At 51.1% G+C, this 16,971-nt stretch overlaps 6 protein-coding genes across 6 annotated transcripts; 3 read left to right on the top strand and 3 right to left on the bottom strand.

Moving 5' to 3' along the window:
* Positions 1-1,226: 1,226 nt before the first annotated feature.
* Positions 1,227-3,272, bottom strand: HO133_001478 (uncharacterized protein; the record flags this gene model as incomplete). Its single annotated transcript, XM_037292408.1, has 1 exon — positions 1,227-3,272. One exon carries the CDS (start codon positions 3,270-3,272, stop codon positions 1,227-1,229), a length of 2,046 nt encoding a protein of 681 aa, XP_037151827.1.
* A 914-nt stretch (positions 3,273-4,186) lies between these two features.
* On the bottom strand, positions 4,187-7,029 carry HO133_001477 (uncharacterized protein; the record flags this gene model as incomplete). Its single annotated transcript, XM_037292407.1, has 2 exons — positions 4,187-4,626; positions 4,692-7,029. The coding sequence occupies 2 exons, from the start codon at positions 7,027-7,029 to the stop codon at positions 4,187-4,189; spliced, it is 2,778 nt and encodes a 925-aa protein (XP_037151826.1).
* An 817-nt stretch (positions 7,030-7,846) lies between these two features.
* HO133_001476 (uncharacterized protein) lies at positions 7,847-9,724 on the bottom strand (the record flags this gene model as incomplete). The annotated part of the gene is made up of 4 exons (XM_037292406.1): positions 7,847-8,269; positions 8,328-8,975; positions 9,034-9,123; positions 9,329-9,724. The coding sequence occupies 4 exons, from the start codon at positions 9,722-9,724 to the stop codon at positions 7,847-7,849; spliced, it is 1,557 nt and encodes a 518-aa protein (XP_037151825.1).
* A 941-nt stretch (positions 9,725-10,665) lies between these two features.
* On the top strand, positions 10,666-11,973 carry HO133_001475 (uncharacterized protein; the record flags this gene model as incomplete). The annotated part of the gene is made up of 3 exons (XM_037292405.1): positions 10,666-10,728; positions 10,781-10,924; positions 11,023-11,973. The coding sequence occupies 3 exons, from the start codon at positions 10,666-10,668 to the stop codon at positions 11,971-11,973; spliced, it is 1,158 nt and encodes a 385-aa protein (XP_037151824.1).
* Positions 11,974-12,508: 535 nt separating this feature from the next.
* HO133_001474 (uncharacterized protein) lies at positions 12,509-13,518 on the top strand (the record flags this gene model as incomplete). Its single annotated transcript, XM_037292404.1, has 3 exons — positions 12,509-12,549; positions 12,609-12,735; positions 12,784-13,518. 3 exons carry the CDS (start codon positions 12,509-12,511, stop codon positions 13,516-13,518), a joined length of 903 nt encoding a protein of 300 aa, XP_037151823.1.
* A 2,500-nt stretch (positions 13,519-16,018) lies between these two features.
* On the top strand, positions 16,019-16,912 carry HO133_001473 (uncharacterized protein; the record flags this gene model as incomplete). The annotated part of the gene is made up of 1 exon (XM_037292403.1): positions 16,019-16,912. One exon carries the CDS (start codon positions 16,019-16,021, stop codon positions 16,910-16,912), a length of 894 nt encoding a protein of 297 aa, XP_037151822.1.
* Between the last annotated feature and the right edge of the window lie 59 nt (positions 16,913-16,971).

The raw sequence follows: 16,971 nt of genomic DNA, 5'->3' as shown, positions 1-16,971 counted from the left end.
TAGGGCCTCATGTGACCTTTCGTTTTACGTTCTTGGCCATAGGTAGTGATTGTGAATGGTACTCTAGATGTCGAGTGAGGGGGAAAGCTGCTTGGCAGAAATGGTAGGTATATACTGAAGGCCAAGGACTTCAGAGGTTCCCAAGAGAACTAGGAGAGCCTCATGACTTGCCTTAGAGTACCGAGGGGTCTTGGCGGCAAAGCTGTGTGATAATGCAAGCGAGACACCTGCTTGACCTACTCTACGGGTCGCACCTTTGGCGGAATGGATCGTGGAGGCCGGTCGGGATCAATGTGCTCATGTGGAGTGGTTGAGTTTATTTCAAGACGGAGAGGACTTTGGAACGAAGCTACCTACTTGTGCAACACGCTAAAAGCGAGGTTCATGTCAAAGGCGCAAAGGAGAGTGCTACAGCCGGAAAGGTCCTGCTTAGACATCTAAATCCTGTCCTTGGCCTTGACGCTGTGAACACCACGCGCCGAGCGAGGAGTACGTGCTTGGCCTACGTAGGGACTCTTATCGGAGAGCGTTGTGGAGGCTCTACATTTATACACCGTCAGCCGAGGCCTCCAGAGTTTGAAAGCTTCATGCGAATGAGAGCATCGGGTACTTCTCGTCCGATACGAGGATTTCTAGGTCTCGAGGTTGTGTGGTGGTGGACACTTTATCGTGAGCGCTTTGGTGGAGAATGTGGAGGTCAGTTAAAGAACAATGTGCTCATGTGGTGGATACTCTTCAACACGAAGAGGACCCAAGCCTCAATCATATAATCTAGGGTTTCGTTAGAGTTTGGACGTGGTATCGAACTAATGCATGTAGTGGTGTCACAATATGAATAGACCACCAACTGTGGAGGGCTATCTCTGTGAAGCCCACATACCTACTTACATAGACGGTGCCAATCTACACAAGGCACGTGATGGAAGAAAGCAATATGACTTGTACAGAAAGCCTCCAAAGACGCAACGCCAAAAGTTTTACAATCGAACCTCCGGTGTCAACGTCAAACAATGCCGTACTTGCACTGCAACAGACCACAGAGATACCGTTCTTGCAAAAGAAAGTAGAGAAAAAGGGTATCCTCGCTCGACTGGACTTCCGTCGCTCGCTCCCATACCGTACAAATGCTGGTACAAGCAGCCACCCAAAACTCCAATACCAAGATCTCAAGATAGTCGTGACTCGTAGATGGCTTCACTCGGAACCTCATGTAGTATAACATCCAATCAAAGCTTCCAATCCTCCTTCAGGTCCTCAAGCATTTCTTGACACCCGTCAAGCCACCTGCTCTTAAGGACCTGTGCAATCGTCCAGCGTCGCTCGCTCTCCATCTCGAGGCACCCGCTCATAAGCTCCAAGACTTCCTCCTCATATCCGATAACTCCAACAGCGGTCTCCAGCGCCGTCATGTCCCATTCGCCCGCGAGGATCATCATCTGCACTCGCGGCTGGAACATGTGCTGGAAAGGTAGATCACCCACCAGGAGTGCGTAAATCACGACCCCGTAAGCCCACATGTCAACCGCTGAGCTTAGGAAGCCGGCAGGGCTCATGATGAGCTCCGGCGAAGCATATTGTAGGCTTCCTGCGATCGATGTACTGGTCTCGGACGGACCGATGTTCTTAGGAGGTGCACGGTCCATTGCTCTCTCGTAGGGTTCTGGCGATTTCCTTCTGGTGTCGCTCGTGACGAATTCGGCAAGGCCAAAGTCGCAGAGCAGGATGTTCCCTCCGTCTCTGGCGACATCAGGGTCAGAAATGTCGACCAGGCAGTTCTCCAGCTTGATGTCACGATGAACCACTCGCACGTCTTCGTGTAGATACCGTATAGCAGAGGCGAGTTGGTACGCATACCGCCGCGCCAGATCTCGACTTATCCCATGCCGGTTTGCCCGGACCAAGTCGAACAGCGTCCCACCAGTATTGAGCTTCGTGAAGCAGAACGTTGCGAAGTCGGTCACGTATACTTCGATAAGCGGGAGAATATTGCGATGACCTAAGCATCGCCATAGGGAGACTTCATGCTCGAATTCTGCTTGTAGTAATTCATTCTCCAGCTCTTCCTTGCCAGCGACTTGCTTACGGACGACTTTGACGGCTCGACATATTCTCTCCTCACCCTCCAATGTGTATGCTTCTTTGACTGTACTGAAGCCTCCAAAGCCGACTTGCTTCCCAATGACGTATTCGCCCACTTCTTGCCCTTCACTGTCTGGTTCCGGAGAGGCCTCTTCGCGAGCAAATCTGGAGAGGAAAGCTGTTGCTGGTGACATCGAAGAGGATGTGGATCGACGTGAGCTTCGGGAACCCTGCCGCTGTGCCGCTCGCATGCTCACTCTCCTCTCTATTGAATAGCTCTTAGACCTTGATGCAGAGGGCTGCTGCCGTAGTTTCGGCCATGCGCTCGAGTCTTCGTAAGAGACGGGGAAGGGGAAAGGGCCGTGAGAGGAGAGCGGAGAGATGAGGATATCCATATTGTCGGTGGGTGTGTGTACCTCAGAGGCCACTGGCGAAAGCGTGGACTCGGAAGTCAAGGAGGCGCCTCGCTCAGGAATCTTAGCTTGCTCTTGTTCCTGTGCGAGGCTTTCGGCGGTAGACTGTAGTAACGGCCACCGTGACCTGTTTTCTGGAGATCTAGGTGTAGTTTGGGCTTGGTTCCGCCGTGATCTCGAACCCAGAAGCTCACCAGTCCCAGGATCGTAATTTCTGCAGTCGGCTTCGCTGTGGGACCGATAGAGAGGCGACCTCACAGGATACCTTTCAAGCTCAAGCAGAATTGAGCGACTCCTCGCTTTCGTGTCAATAGCCAATTTCGGCAAAGGCTGTTCCAAAGGCTGTTCATGACCTGACTCCAATGTGACCTTGGGATTGAAGCTAATAGACGGCCTTCGGTCCCTCATAAACTCCTCGAAAGGAGAGGGTTCCTGGTATCGTGAGCCAGGCTCAGGCTCCCAGCTCTTATCTGTAGACCGCTCTGAACCGTCTCCAACCGAGGCTTGGGGGACGTCGATAGGTCGTGTAATTGCATGACCCACGTCTTGGATGCGAGCAAGCCATTGCAAATCCGTATCTGAAGCTCTGCTTGAAGGATGAGATAACCTGCGTTTATCAAGGGGCCCGGTCTTCTCCGCGTCAGCCTGGTTTGCCCATGTCTCTGTTCCATGTGTTTCGTTATCGCGGCTGCGCGTGGTGGTGTCATCCGGAGATGTGGGGGATAAGTTGCCAGAGTCAGTCCTCAGCCGTTCAAATCCAGCGTGCAAGTCATGGGCCATTGCCCGGGCCCTTAATCAACTATCTCGCTCACCCCGCGCAGTATGCGCGAGGCTAATGTAGATGCAGCTGCAGTACTCTCGCGCGCCTGTCGCAACCGTTACTGTCTGGGGGAATGTCTGGAGACGAGAAATCTGGAGCTGGCAGGGCTGCGCAAGAACCCTAGCAAGTATCTCTGTAGAGAGGTTTCAAAGCTGCATTTTGGACCGATCTAGGATTCTCCGAAGGGTGCGCTTGAGTCTTGCGACTGTGCCAACGAGTCGTGGGCTGTGTACGGGGGATCCTCCACTGTTGTTTCGGAACTTGGTCCGCTAATCAGATCGATCACGGAGACGTTGGCCCAACTGACGAAGCTGGGGAGAATTGCGATGAAAGGCTGGGCAAAGATGTGGTGGATGTGTGGAGAAGGAAGGGGAGGTGCTTTGTTCTTAGCTGCTGACTGTAAAGCTGGAACCCGGTAAAGCCCCCCCACCTGCAGAGTGACGAAAGTCTTTGCGCCTCGCGGGGCAGCGTCAGCGCAAGTTTCAGCCGTATTATTCTTAGGTAAGGGGTCAAATTCCAAGGGTATATAACAATTTATAAATTAAAATGTCATGTCACCCAAGAAAATCAAAATTGAGGTGCCGCCGGGCGAACTTTTGGGTGCCGAAATCGGCAGGCCGCAGCTCTTCCACCACTTCGCCACCCCCAGATGCTTTTTAGACTTCTCACTTCGCACCGATGTGTCATAAAGTCAATTGATGGGAAATAAATTACATACAAACAATTCATACAACAATTCATACTTTACAGTTCAAATTGAGCGGCTAGGGTATTCTCGTGACGGTACCAGTACAGAAAATGCTCACCCGTCAGATCAAAACGCCTTACAGTGAGTGCCCAGCTCAAAACACCTGACTCGAAGCAGTCCCAGTCATCAAAACAGCCTCCAGCCCTTCTCTCTCTCCTTAGTCCCCTTCCCCTTTTTTACCTCCTCCCTCCTACCCTCCCTCCCCTCCAGCATCCTCAAACTCTCCATTTTCCCCAATACCAGCTCCAACATTTCTTTCCTCTTCACCACATCCAAATGCCTCGCTATCCTCCCATCTTCTCTCGCAAACCGCTCCACTTCGTCCCCGGACAGCCCCCTGCCCAGTTTCAGGTCCAATTCGCGTGGGAAGTTGTAATAGAATTCGGATAAGAGTTCGACGTTGAGAAAGAGTACGGCGGTAGCGGTGAGTTTGTCAGCGACGACGTCAAGGAAAATCTCGGGACAATAGTATTTGTTGCTTTTGGTGGTGCATTGTTTGGAGCGGATGGCGACGAGGCGCATGGAGAGGATGGACGCTCGATCGCGAAGGAAGACTGCTTCCCTACCTACATAATTGACTCGTTAGTCAATGACTCGGGTAACGAGCAATCAGGAGAGACGGAGGCCTAACCTTTCGCAAGCAGAGCAGCACTAAATCCTCCACCACCGCCGATACCGTCACCCTCAAGCACTACTTCGCCTTTTCGTACTCGGTCGATGTATCCCATGACGTCTTTCATCTTTTTCTTGCCGCCAATAGAGGTCTCAACAGATTTCTCGGCTGCTTCGCATGCTTTGAGCTCTTTCTTGAGTACGTCAGAGACGTTCTGGCGTCCTTTCGCCCACTCAGAGTCGTCGACTTCAATTTCATACTTGTACGGCTTGATACAATTTTCGACCTGGTCACTGGTGCTGTAGAATCTCTCATCTAGAATTCCTGAAACTGCATCTGTGATGGCCTGACGGGCGAATGGATGAGTGGAGAACGTGGATGCATTAATGAGTTGCTCGACTTCGGATTGAAGGGCGTTGGCAACGTTGGTGGTGGCCAGCCTGCCGATACCGAGCTTGGTGAGGGAGGAGGATGAGGCGTCGAGCTTTCGGCGCCAGTACAAATTTTCTGGATCTGCCTTTGGCAAATTGTCGAGAGGATCTGGCTCGATCAACGCAGGAGTCAGGTCAGTGATAGGCTTATTCCAGTATCGCTGGGCGAGCACATCCAGCACCCGCTGGTTCAACTCTTCTTTGAGTAATTCTCGAACTTGCGGTCGGCCGAAGGACTCGGCGAATTCTTTAAATGAATGCTTGAACGCGTCCAGACTCTCTGCGAGATACGACTCCGCGCTCAGCGGCCGGTCGTTATACTGGACCTTGAACTCGTAGGTCGCTTCCTCAAGCTCTTGATGTATGGCGTCACTTGTGCCTTGCAGGCTAGCAGCCATCGTTTGCTCAAGAACATGCATGAGCTTTTTCCTTAGAGTCGTAGTGCCCACCGCCAGCTCAGACTCTGGGCCGAATTCGAGAGGGTGCGCGGAGAAGTAGGCATTCTCGTTCTTGGTTATTGCGGTGGTGATATTGCCACTTCCTCTCGAGAACAGCCCTGACGTTGGTGGTACTCGACTGACGACACCCACGTAGCCAAGTCGTAAAGGGTACTTGCGGTCACCCAAGATACTGGCTCCTCTCGCAGCCTCTACCAGATCCATTTTTGTAACCACACCAATCGTCCTCTCGCCTCGAGGGTCTACCCTTCTACTGGCACGGAGAGCAGTTGAATTAGCAAGATCGACGTCTGCGGCTGATATAGCGAGGATGACGTTAGGAGGCTGGATGTACTTGTCGCAAAGATCAGCAATCTTCTGTTTGAGCTCGGGTGGCTGGTCCAGTCCAGAAACCTGAATGTAACCTGGCAGATCGATGAGAGAAAGATCCGGAACGTTGGGCGAGTATATCGAAAGCTGAATCGGATCGTCAGACACACAGTCAGCAGCCGGCACAGCAAGGTTCAGTTCTGTCAATGTCCTCTGAATACTCGAGAAATCCGTAATCTTCCCCAACCCTAGTGCCGGAAACTCTCCGTACTCAGCTTGTGCATCAGGCGTGTTGACCAAGGTAAGTTCAATGGGTCTCCTGGTAATCATGTTCGACCCCTTGGGCAAGAATTCATGGCCCACAACTGCCTCAAGAACGGAACTTTTGCCAGACGATTGAGAACCGATGACCACAATCGACGGCAGGATAAGCGCGCTCTGCTGTCCAACGGCCTGCAATATGTTTCGAATCTCAATCATCTTCTTCGTCAACATCATCATTTGGTCGTCCCTGGCGGATTGCTCTCCCGTCCTCTCATCTTCTTCTGGACTTTGTGTATAGCCGAACGCAGCACCTGTCCCTGCGACAGCCGCGGCTGCAGCTCTGCTCTCATTCGGTGGTGGTCCTCCGCCATTAGGTCCACCTCCAGATGAAGATGAACCCTCTCTACCCTCGTATATCTGCCTCATCCACTCAGGTAACTGAATCTGTTCCTTCGTCCTCTCCCATCCATTCCTAGTCTGTTCCGCCACGTCTTTTGCTCCCCCAAAGAGACCCTCCGCCGTTCCCGTTGCCCACTCTTTACTCTTACCCAAAACGTCCATTGCGTAGTTCCCAGCTTGCGTAGCTTGATATTGCAAATAAGCCAGCCCCCCAATCATAGCAGCTCCAAACATCGCCGGTATCCTCACGAGCTTTAATGCCAGTTGCGGCAGCACACGAGTGAAGCTTGCATTGCGCACCGCGGGCAGATTGTGCACTGCATACGCTCCCCATGGCCATCCTCTCCTTCTTCCGTACTTAGTTGGATGAGGAACCCGGGTAGGGTGCAAGTGTAGCCCCCCAGCATTGGAGCCAGGTGTGTGCATGTAGCGGCGGGCAAGGTTAAAGCGAAGGGCGGGGCGCACGAGGCGCGCTGCAAGGCGAGGGGCACTCATTGTTTTGTGAGGCTATGGTACACAATGGGTCCGCTGGTGTATTCGTAGGTTAGTCATGGCGTCTGATCGATAGCAACTGATAGCATGTTGAAAAGTTGACGAGAGACGCTGAGAGAGAGATCCCACTCAGCCCTATAAGTCTTGGCACCGTTAGATCTGCGGTCTGAGGTCTGAAATTACGAGTGAAAGCACAATACTCCTGACGCGGTTGAGATAGGCGAAGGTAAAGGGTAAGACTCAAAGGGCAGCCACGGAGGTCATCCGGACAGCTACTCAAGTCCTTTCCAATCTCGGTTTGCACTTAGGGCTACTCTGCAATGTCAAGACCAAGACTATACTTTAGGAAGGAAGCATCGAAGACCATTGGTCGACCAGAATAGGAACCCAAGCATCGATACTATGGCTAGGATCAATATAGCATTTCCTCTCGATTCTTGCGATAGTACATGAATCCATTCTTTGAGGTCAGTCTGCGAAATTTAAGGTACATGAGGGTATAGAGGTGAACGAATCTGAGCCCGACATTACACGAAGGAGATTCGTCACTCATTCTAGCCGCGGTATGATGAATTTTTTCCCTTGCAGAAACGAAAGCTTTTCTTTTAGAACACATTCGCGCCTCAGATCAACTGATGTGAAAACACTATGAACTATTAAAGCGGTAATGAAAGTACGTGCAAGCCATGAAGTAGAATGGAGCACTCCTGTAGCCGCAAGAAGACTTGTGGTCGTAGAGGGCATTCTGGAAGCGACCTCGAAGAAAAGAACCATGTCAAAGGACCACCGGGTTAGACTGTTGTGTCAGAATAAGAAGACATCAGCCCTGGTAGCCGCCATAGTTGCCGGCTTGACCGTTGGGAGGATATCCACCAGCGCTTGGAGGGCCACCGTAGCCACCTTGCATTTGGTCGCTACGGCCGTATCCACCAGCATTGCCCGGAACACCCCCGCCGTTGTTGGGCATCTGGCCGTATCCTTGAGGAGCCATGCCAGGTCCCCCTTGAGCAGTGTAGTTCCAGTTGCCACGACCTGCAGGGCTCGGAGCTCCCATGGGAGACTGCTGGTTAGGATAGCCAGACATAGGACCAGCAGAGTGCGGTCCACCTTGAGGCGTCATGGCTTGAGGACCGCCGTACTGCGGAAAGCCATAGGCAGGTGAAGCTTGAGAGTAGCTTGGTGTCTGGGGTTGCTGAGGGGAGTAGCCATCGAACTGGCCGGTTGGAGGACGGTCTTTGCCCCACTAAGCCAGACATTAGTAAGCATAATATTTGCATAAGATGGGGATATTTTTTACTTACACTGCACTTCAAAGGACGGCCGTTGACATTGTACCCACTCAACTGACAGATTGCCATGGCGGCATTTTCGTGTGTATCCATTTTCACAAACGCGAAACCGCGATCTGACTGGAAACGCGTCTCCGCGACAAAGCCAAAATTCTGGAAAAGGGGAATAAGATCATTCTGAGTTGTGTAAGGGGTAAGGTTGCCGACGTAGCATGTCGTCTGCCACTGAGGAGTTTGCGCGACAACCATCTCGTAGCTCTGCATCCCATGAGTGGGAAAGTGGTGATGGCCATAAGGAGTGGTAGGGGTCATGCCCATTGACGACATGGCTTGTTGCTGAGAAATTGAGGGCTGACCCTTTTGATTCGCCCAGTTGCAACGAATAGCGCGAGAACCAAGCCACTCGCCATCCATGGAGCTCAACGCTTTCTCAGCGTCACCGCGGTCTCTGAATGCCACAAAACCGTACCCGCGAGAGCGGCCAGTCTTCATGTCCCACATGACACGCGCTTCAGAAACAGAACCAAAGGCCGAGAAAGCTTGAGTAAGGACCTCATCATTGACCTCATTGCTCAGATCACCAACAAAGATATGGAAATGGTTGGATGTATCTTCCTTGTTGGAGTTGTTGGATTGATAAGCCCAGTTGACTCGAATCTCCTGTACGAAGGATCAGTATATGTTCCCATGCTGCACTCAGACCTTGGGTCGAGCTTACCGCTTGATGGACGCGACGACCATTGAGGGTCTGCATGGCCCGTTCTGCTGAAGCTGGGTCGTCGTATTCGATGAAACCGTAGTTGAAGCCCTTGCTCTAGATGTGATTAGCAAGTGGCTAATGAAAATGCTAATTGTGGGTGGTGGTGGGAGTTTTGGGTGAGTGTGGGAAGGGTGTGGAAGACGAGATGTCAGGAAGGGATAAAATAAAAACTCCGTAGCGCGCTTTTTTTACTCGTGGGGTCTAGGGTTCTCAATGTTCACAATACGGCCGTGTAAGGAATCTCAAGGCTCACCGCGGGTAAGGAAGTATCTCTACTTACGGCTCCCATATTTTTATCCGGAATGATCTTAACGTTTTGCACATGCCCTGTAGTCTCGAAAATTTGGCGGAGAATGTCCTCCGTGACCCTTGGGTCTAATCCCCCTACATAGAGTGCACGCTTATTTGGTTCCGGAGCAGCACGGCGGACGAAACTACCAGAGCCTGATGAAGGTGACAACATTCCAGTTGAATCACCCCCGGGCGATGTCAAGGCTGTTGGTATAGGATTGGTATTCTGCGGAATCACGACTGGAGGTAGCGGTGGAGGAGGCATGTGCGCAGGATTCCCATGACCATTTGTTGTGCCATTCTCATATTGTGGCTGGCCTGGGGCCCCTGCAAATTGAGGAGGTGGAGGTAGGGACATTGTAGAAGGTTGCATATTTTCTTGTTTAATCTCCGCCATTGGATATAGGTTTGAACAATCGACGATTTCTGAGGAAGTTTATAGAGACGGAAGTTGAAGCTGAAGCTAGAGAGGGAAGGCTGCCGCTCGGACAGGTGTTCGAGAGTTGCAAGCTAGAGAGAGGTAGGAGATCCGCCGAGATTCAAAAAGATGATGTCGTCGCTGTGATTTTTATGGTGAAGAGTCGTAGCCAACACTGACGAAGCTATCTGCAAGAGAAAAGCTGATGGGCAAACAGGGAGAAGAATCGGTGGGCGCTTGTCAAGCAGCACCGCTGAGGAAGCAATCGCACGAGAAGGAGAACCAAGGAGATATGGAAAAGGACGAAGGAAAGAGAGAGGAGACCGCTCAAGTTCCCGACGTTGATAGGTGATATTGGATGGAGGGAGGTTGGAGAGAAGAGGTGGGCCTTTCGCAAAGAGCAAGAGAGCTTCGCAAATTTTAGGTTTACTTGGCGATCTAGTCCTAGCGAGGGAAGGTGCCACTGTGCGTACCTGAACGATCAATCTCTTTTAAAGACCAGCACAATGACTGCTACACGTGATAATTTGGTTATGTTGTCAAAACGACTGTCCAACAGTCACACTCTCCTCTACTGGCTTCATAACGTGCAATGCTCTTTGGTTGCATCCTCTTTGTGGTTCTAAAAAGTGAACATTCTAGGGTTGGAAATTCACGGGAAGCCTAGTCACAAAGAGGCTTAGATGCTTGGCCTCGTGCTCAGGGTCCAGCTAGAGTAGCTGGTATGATGTTCCCATTTTCTTTCATCGATATTTGTTCACAATATGACCACTTTCCCCTTCTTTTTCCATTGAGAAAGAGGCCCCATCTTCGCGTGGTTTCTCCCATTATCCAAGCAATCTAGATTTGAACAATTGGAGGATTATCAAAAAGACCGAGAAATGACGGACCTGCAAAGTTCACAGCACCCCTTGAAAGTGCTGTCATCATCACTGGTCCTTGTGGTGAGCAGAAACACGAAGGATCCTCCCCATCCCTTGTACTAAGCTCTCACAGCTTCATCAAACCGGCAAGATACTCCGGGATCCAAATCAGCGGAATCCTAGGCAGAGTGGCCTCACTCAAAAGCGCATCAGTGAATATGTGCCCTGGGCCAATCAGCAATTCCATGACGCGCTTGATGAAATCGAAGTTGAAATTGTATGTGAATCCCCTACTCACGACCAGCTTTTTGTGCAGATACAGGAGTGGCATTGAGTGTCTTCGGTCATGCCATAGATGCTGATAAATGAGATCAGCTTCAAGCAAAAGCGGTCATGGAGCGAGACCTCTCCCTACTCCGAAAGAAGCGCGTCGAGCGCGAACGTATTGCAAATGGTTTAAAGGCTCAGCCTTCACCTGAGGAGGCCACTGGGATCCCTCAGCTCAGTGAGATTGGACCTTCGGAGACTTCTCTTGCCAAAGATACCACTCCGAATCCGGGAGAGGGGAAGCGAGAAGACACCATAATGGTAGATTCTGCACTAGAAGCAGGCCTCATTGGACCAAACGATGAGCCGCAAGCCGAAGGGCCACAGAACAAAGACAATGATAAGAACATCACCAGTGATCCAGGAATGCCACAAGACGCTGAGAATTCAATGGGACTAGCAATCACCATGCCGCAGGACTCGACAGCCGAGACCGCCGAGCCACCGAAAAGCCCAGAGATGAAATTTAGCGGAGCAACTCCAGCAGCAGAAGCGCCGCTAGACTCGAGTGCTGCGGATCTAGACTTCGAATCGATGTTTAACGACACAGACTTGACAGGCGGTGATGATACCATGAATTTTGGTCTTGATTTCGCCTCGGATGGGAATCTGAATCAAGACGTACTCAATGACAGTGCATTCGAGAAATTTGAGATGAGTAATGCAGACATGTCAAACCTAGGCGCCACCACAAGCGAGGATATCAACACCCTTCTGCCGGGTCTGGAGAACTATGTCAACGCGGGGACCGATTTCTCCAACATCAACATTCCAGTAGCATCAACATTGCCTGAGACCTCGCAAGTAGCGCCCGTGGGTACCGTTGGTGCCCCAGCTCAAATGTCCGCTCAGCCTGTTGTTGTTGACTCGAGCTTCGACGACATCTTTGGATCTGGGGACTATTCTATGGATGGTACTGGAGATGATGGCATGGGTGCTGGCACTTTGGGCGATTTCGAGGACTTCGATGAAGATTGGTTCAAGACTGATCAGACATGACCTGGATGCTTCACTGCCGTTGATAGCTTCGGTTTCAACTTAACTTGCCTCATCTTCAGCAAGCAGCCCTTCTTCGATAATTTGGGTTTGACATATGCAGCTGTTTACCTACTTCATTCGAGATAAATTGCCAAGATATGTCCAAGATTTCTCGAGAATAAAAGGTAACAGCTCGGTTGAGCTCACGACTCAATATGCTGAAAGCTGGAAAAATGTGGAGAGCTCAGCAGAATGGATCGATATCTGGCCTCGAGTTCTTCAAGGCTTGTGATAATTCCTATTAGTGCATTTGAGTATAACACTTACGCTGCATAACACAATTACGAGATAATAGTATCAAATAGTCTGCCGCTCTTATAATGTATAAAACCAAGGATGGGTCTGCGTGATCAACACTTGTCGTACTCGACACATTTCCGACCTTGCATCATCTTCATTGTCATATCACACCATTCTCTATATCTTCCTCTGACGCAAGATGGAAATTCTATCAACCAACAATTTTAAAACCTCTTCATTTTGCCACGTCTCAGTTATGGCAGAATCAGCCCAGGAAATGCAGATATCGATGAAGCCGTAAGTGCCCCTATGTACAGACCTTTACGGACTCCACGTTTCTGACAGTGGGATCCCAGCCTCTTGGACACTGGTGAAGGAGCCGACTTGACCTTGGTCTGCCGTGGCAAAACGTGGAAAGTCCACAGTAGCTATCTTTGGCCTCGCTCATCGTGGTTCAAAGCTGTTTGCAAAGGCGGTTTCAAAGTAAGTCATCGCGACTCGACATACAGCGAATACTGACCCCTAGTGCAGGAGAGCGAAACCCAGCGAATAGAGTTACCCGAAGAGGAGCCCTCCATGGTTTATCGAATGCTACAGCACCTCTACATGCAGACCTACACCGTAGATCTAGGCCTCGATAGATTTTGGTCTCGAAACGACTCTTGGGCAAAAACACGGCTGCACGTCCACGCGCAGATGTACAGCTTGGGAGACAAATACGATCTGCCAGGTCTGAAGAAAGAAGCTGCGCGGCGATTCAACGAGGATATCAGAATCCCTGGGGATAGTAAATCCGAGATCCTGACCCTGCTGTCGGTCGTCCCAATCGTCTACACGACGACCCCGGACACAGACCGTGGCCTACGCAATCACGTCGTGCGGCAAGTCTTCCAGAGGTATGGCATCGCGTCCAAGCATTTCGTCGAAGAGCTTGACACCGCTCTCGAGGTCCGCCAGTTCGCTCGAGACATCATTGTCTTGCACAGCAAGAGATCTGCCAAGGGAAAATATGCTGCGCTTGCAAGAGAAATGTATCGAATCTGGCACCGTTACGTACGGCCGCTCCTAGCGGCAACGATCGCCTCTTTTCCTTCCGCGGCCACCTTGCAAGCCCGTTTACTTATGCTCGTTACGCTTATCTGCAGTCTCACGGTGGTCATCGTGCTGGGCTTCATTCTCCTGGGTTATGCTTTGACGCTGCTTGAGCAGAGATACGGTCCACACTCTGTCTGGGCTCGCCACCTTGCAAGGGTGAACTCCAATTGAAAAGACGCGGAGGGTTTTGGTGCCTGTGCAATCGAACATCTGACATTTGAGAGACTCGGGTTTGAACAGGCGGTTGAAGTTCTCGCAATATTCATCAAGTGTGCTCAAAGCACATCAAAACTGATGCTCAAATGCGGCTGCGGACACGTGTGGAGTCTCTCCATAGAAACTAGATGGTACCCGCTTACCTGACACCAAGTGAATTGCGGAACGGAAGGGCCCGTGAGACGCCAGGTGTCAATTAAAAGCCATTCTTCAATCTGTCCTTTTCCACTCTTTCTCCAATCCTGTTTTTATTTGTGCCTTGGAAACTTCTACAGCCGAACCCGCGACTTTCCTTTGCAGTCTAGCGATCCGGTCGTATTGCCCAGCGCTCTCCCAAATCAACACAATGACCTTTCGTGACCGGCATACATAAGCTGCAAGAGCGTCCCGGTTCCAATAACGCACTGGCTTACTGCTCAAATCACCGATTCATCGCTTTGTTCGACCATCTTCTGTCCAACGTTATTTATTGTGTTCTTGTTAGCGAATCTCAGGGCTCGCAAAATCCCCCTAATCAACTTGAGCCCGCTACGATTCGACTCGACCAGGGTCCTTCAGCACATTCTTGGCTGGTATACGAATCTGTCGTCCGGGAAAGGGACACTCGTGGACGCGTTGTCTGCAGGTCTAGAGAAAATTCGTAGGAATTATTGGTCAGACAGCCTCAGAGAGTCTTAGTCAATCTGGAATATCGGAAGAATACAGTAACGGATTTAAAAGCTGCATCAGGAAATGTGCCAGAGCAAGTAGCAGTCGAAGCGGTCCGGATCCTTGAAAGATTGGGAATTGCAACACCGAAGAGGATGACTTTCCTGCCTTTATGGGTCTTCCTGAACGAGCTCTGATCTTGGAAGGCAGAGCTTTGCGAGTCGGTGTCCAACATCGACGGGAAATAGGAAGAGGAGAGAACACAGAAGATGAGTATTCATACTCATTGATACCCCCTTTGACCCTATATACACATTGCCAAAGGCAGACACCCCAACTCCCACCATCCCATAACAACCCACCAATCTAATGCAGAACCCGACAAAGCCAAGGCATACAATGCCACACGAGCCCCATCAACACATTCACAAACCGCTCGCTTCTCCCCTCGATTCTCGCACTTCGCGCCCGGCCCAACAGTAACCCCCCTCCCTCATAAACCCCCCGTTCTTCCCCGCAATCTCAACCATCACAGCCTCCAAATCCTTACAGCTCATCCACGGCAGCTCCATCCCATCTCTGTCCATTTGGCATAGATGGCGGATGAACCAGTCTGGAGGAGCCAGTGGATGGGTTTCATTATTCGAGCGGACCAGCGAGGGTCTGCGCCGCGTAAGGCGAGGAAGATGATGCTTGGGTTAGTATGACTGGAGACGTGTAGGTCCAACAATCATGATGGCGAGATTGACACGCGGAGATTGCACATGGCGGTGACGATTGCGTGGGCGGTTTCTTCTGCGAGGCGGAGATGTGGGGTGTGGGTGTTCGCGCTGACGACTGCGAAGATGGCATTGACGGGCTGTGCGTCGTGCATGAGGCATTTGGCAAGAAGGTGCATGTCGTTGAGGGAACCTTCGAGAATGGTCAGACGAAGGGCTTGATGTGGTTTTGTGAAGAGGTGGATAGCTGCTCGAGGAGCTCTCGGCCTGTGCTGCCGGTGGCAGCGGGGACTTTGTAAGCGGCATATTGGGGATAGTCTGGGGGCTTGACGTTCGTCATCATTGGATAGAAGCGGTTGCTGCTATGTAGCCCCGGAAACAATGATGGACGGAATGTGAAACAAGATGCAGAGTTCAGCACGGAAAAAAATCAAATTGCAGTTTGAAATGGGCAGATCGGGTTCCTTATTTCCTCAACGGAGAGTACAGGGTCGGTCCTTCAGAAGACGCATTTTCCGGTTTCTGGCACTCGTCTCCAAAACCCAGACTAGCGCACTGGGCCCCATTTGGCAAAAAAATTCTTCGGATTCTGCGGCTTGTGGCATTCTGGAGGCTAGCAACAAGGTCAACCATGGATTTCGGTCTATAACTCTTTCCTCTTCTATGAGAAAGTGACAAATATAGCGACCCTCGGAGAATGAATCTTCCCGAACCAGCAAACAGGAAACAAGTCGGCTTTAGATACTAGCTTCAGCCTGAGAACTCTTTGGCGAGAAGCATTTGAAGAGGGGGAAGTCACCAGCACATTTCTCACCAAGGAACCCCAATCCAAGATAGGTATAAGATATTCGACCCCTAAGTTTATTCGGCCCAATTCTCAAGCTCCAGTCAAACAACCACGTCGAGAAAAACGCCGGGCCTCTCTGAAATCTACCAATTCCGCTATGGCCAACTCTTATAGATGCCGCTAGCGCCGAAAACGAGCTTCGCAGGCCGTACGGTCATCATCACGGACGCAAACACAGGCCTCGATCTCGAGGTAGCCAAGCATTAGTATAGCCCTTTGCTCTCTTCCCATCCAGGGTGTCATGATTGACCAAAGACGCAACAGCGCCCGTCTCAATGTCTCGCATCGCATCCACGGATGCCGCGATGTAGCCAGGGGCGAAAAGGCTAAGAGCACGATCCTCGCGTCCACTCTTCACTCGTCGACACCTCCCAAGATCGAAGTTTGGCCGATCGATATGGCCAACTACTCTTCCGTGCGGGCTTTTGGCGATCGTGCCTGTAGTACCTTATCACGTCTTGACGCTGTGGTTTTGGACGCCGGTGTGTCGCTAGATAAGTTCGAGCTAGCTAGAGGTATCGAAAGCACTCTCACCATCAACGTCATCTCCACCTTCTTGCTTGCACAGTTGGTCTTGCCAAAGCTGAGCGAGACTGGTCGTGCGCAGGCGACAGACACGCATCTTACCTTCGTCGGTTCAATGACCCACATCTTCGCAAAGACCAAACAGCTGTGTGATGCCAAGAGTGGGGACATCTTGAGGACGCTTAGCGATCCAGCGCAGGTGGACATGGCTAGTCGTTATTTGCTCAGTAAACTGCTAGTGATTTTGGGATCCCAGGATCTGGCCACAAAGACCAATACTTCAGCAAAAGTGAACGGCACCGTCGTGAATTGTGTGAACCCGGGATGGTACAAAACTGCACTCTTCCGCCACGAAGACTTGGGAATCGAAGGAAGATTCGCCCTACGGATAATGGGCAGGACTGGCGAAGAAGGGAGTCGAACCCTTGTACATGCTTCATCGGCGGATAATTTAACCAATGGCAAATATCTGAGCGAGTGTCAGGTCAAGCCCGAGCCGCAATTTGTAAGAAGCGAAGTTGGTCAGCACGTCCAGGAAAGGATTGCCAATGAGTTACGAAAGGTACTGGAGCAGATCCAGCTGGCACGAAAAAGCAGGCTTGATCTGTAAAACCAGTATCAGGACGGCTGCTGTGGGAAGACAAAGCGCGGTTTCAGGTTTCCTTGTAA

This window comes from Letharia lupina, assembly GCF_014066315.1.
Source record: "Letharia lupina isolate WasteWater1 chromosome Unknown contig_12, whole genome shotgun sequence".
Taxonomy (NCBI): domain Eukaryota; kingdom Fungi; phylum Ascomycota; class Lecanoromycetes; order Lecanorales; family Parmeliaceae; genus Letharia; species Letharia lupina.
Note: the sequence above shows the minus strand (reverse complement) of the source record. Positions and strands in the feature narration are given on the sequence as shown.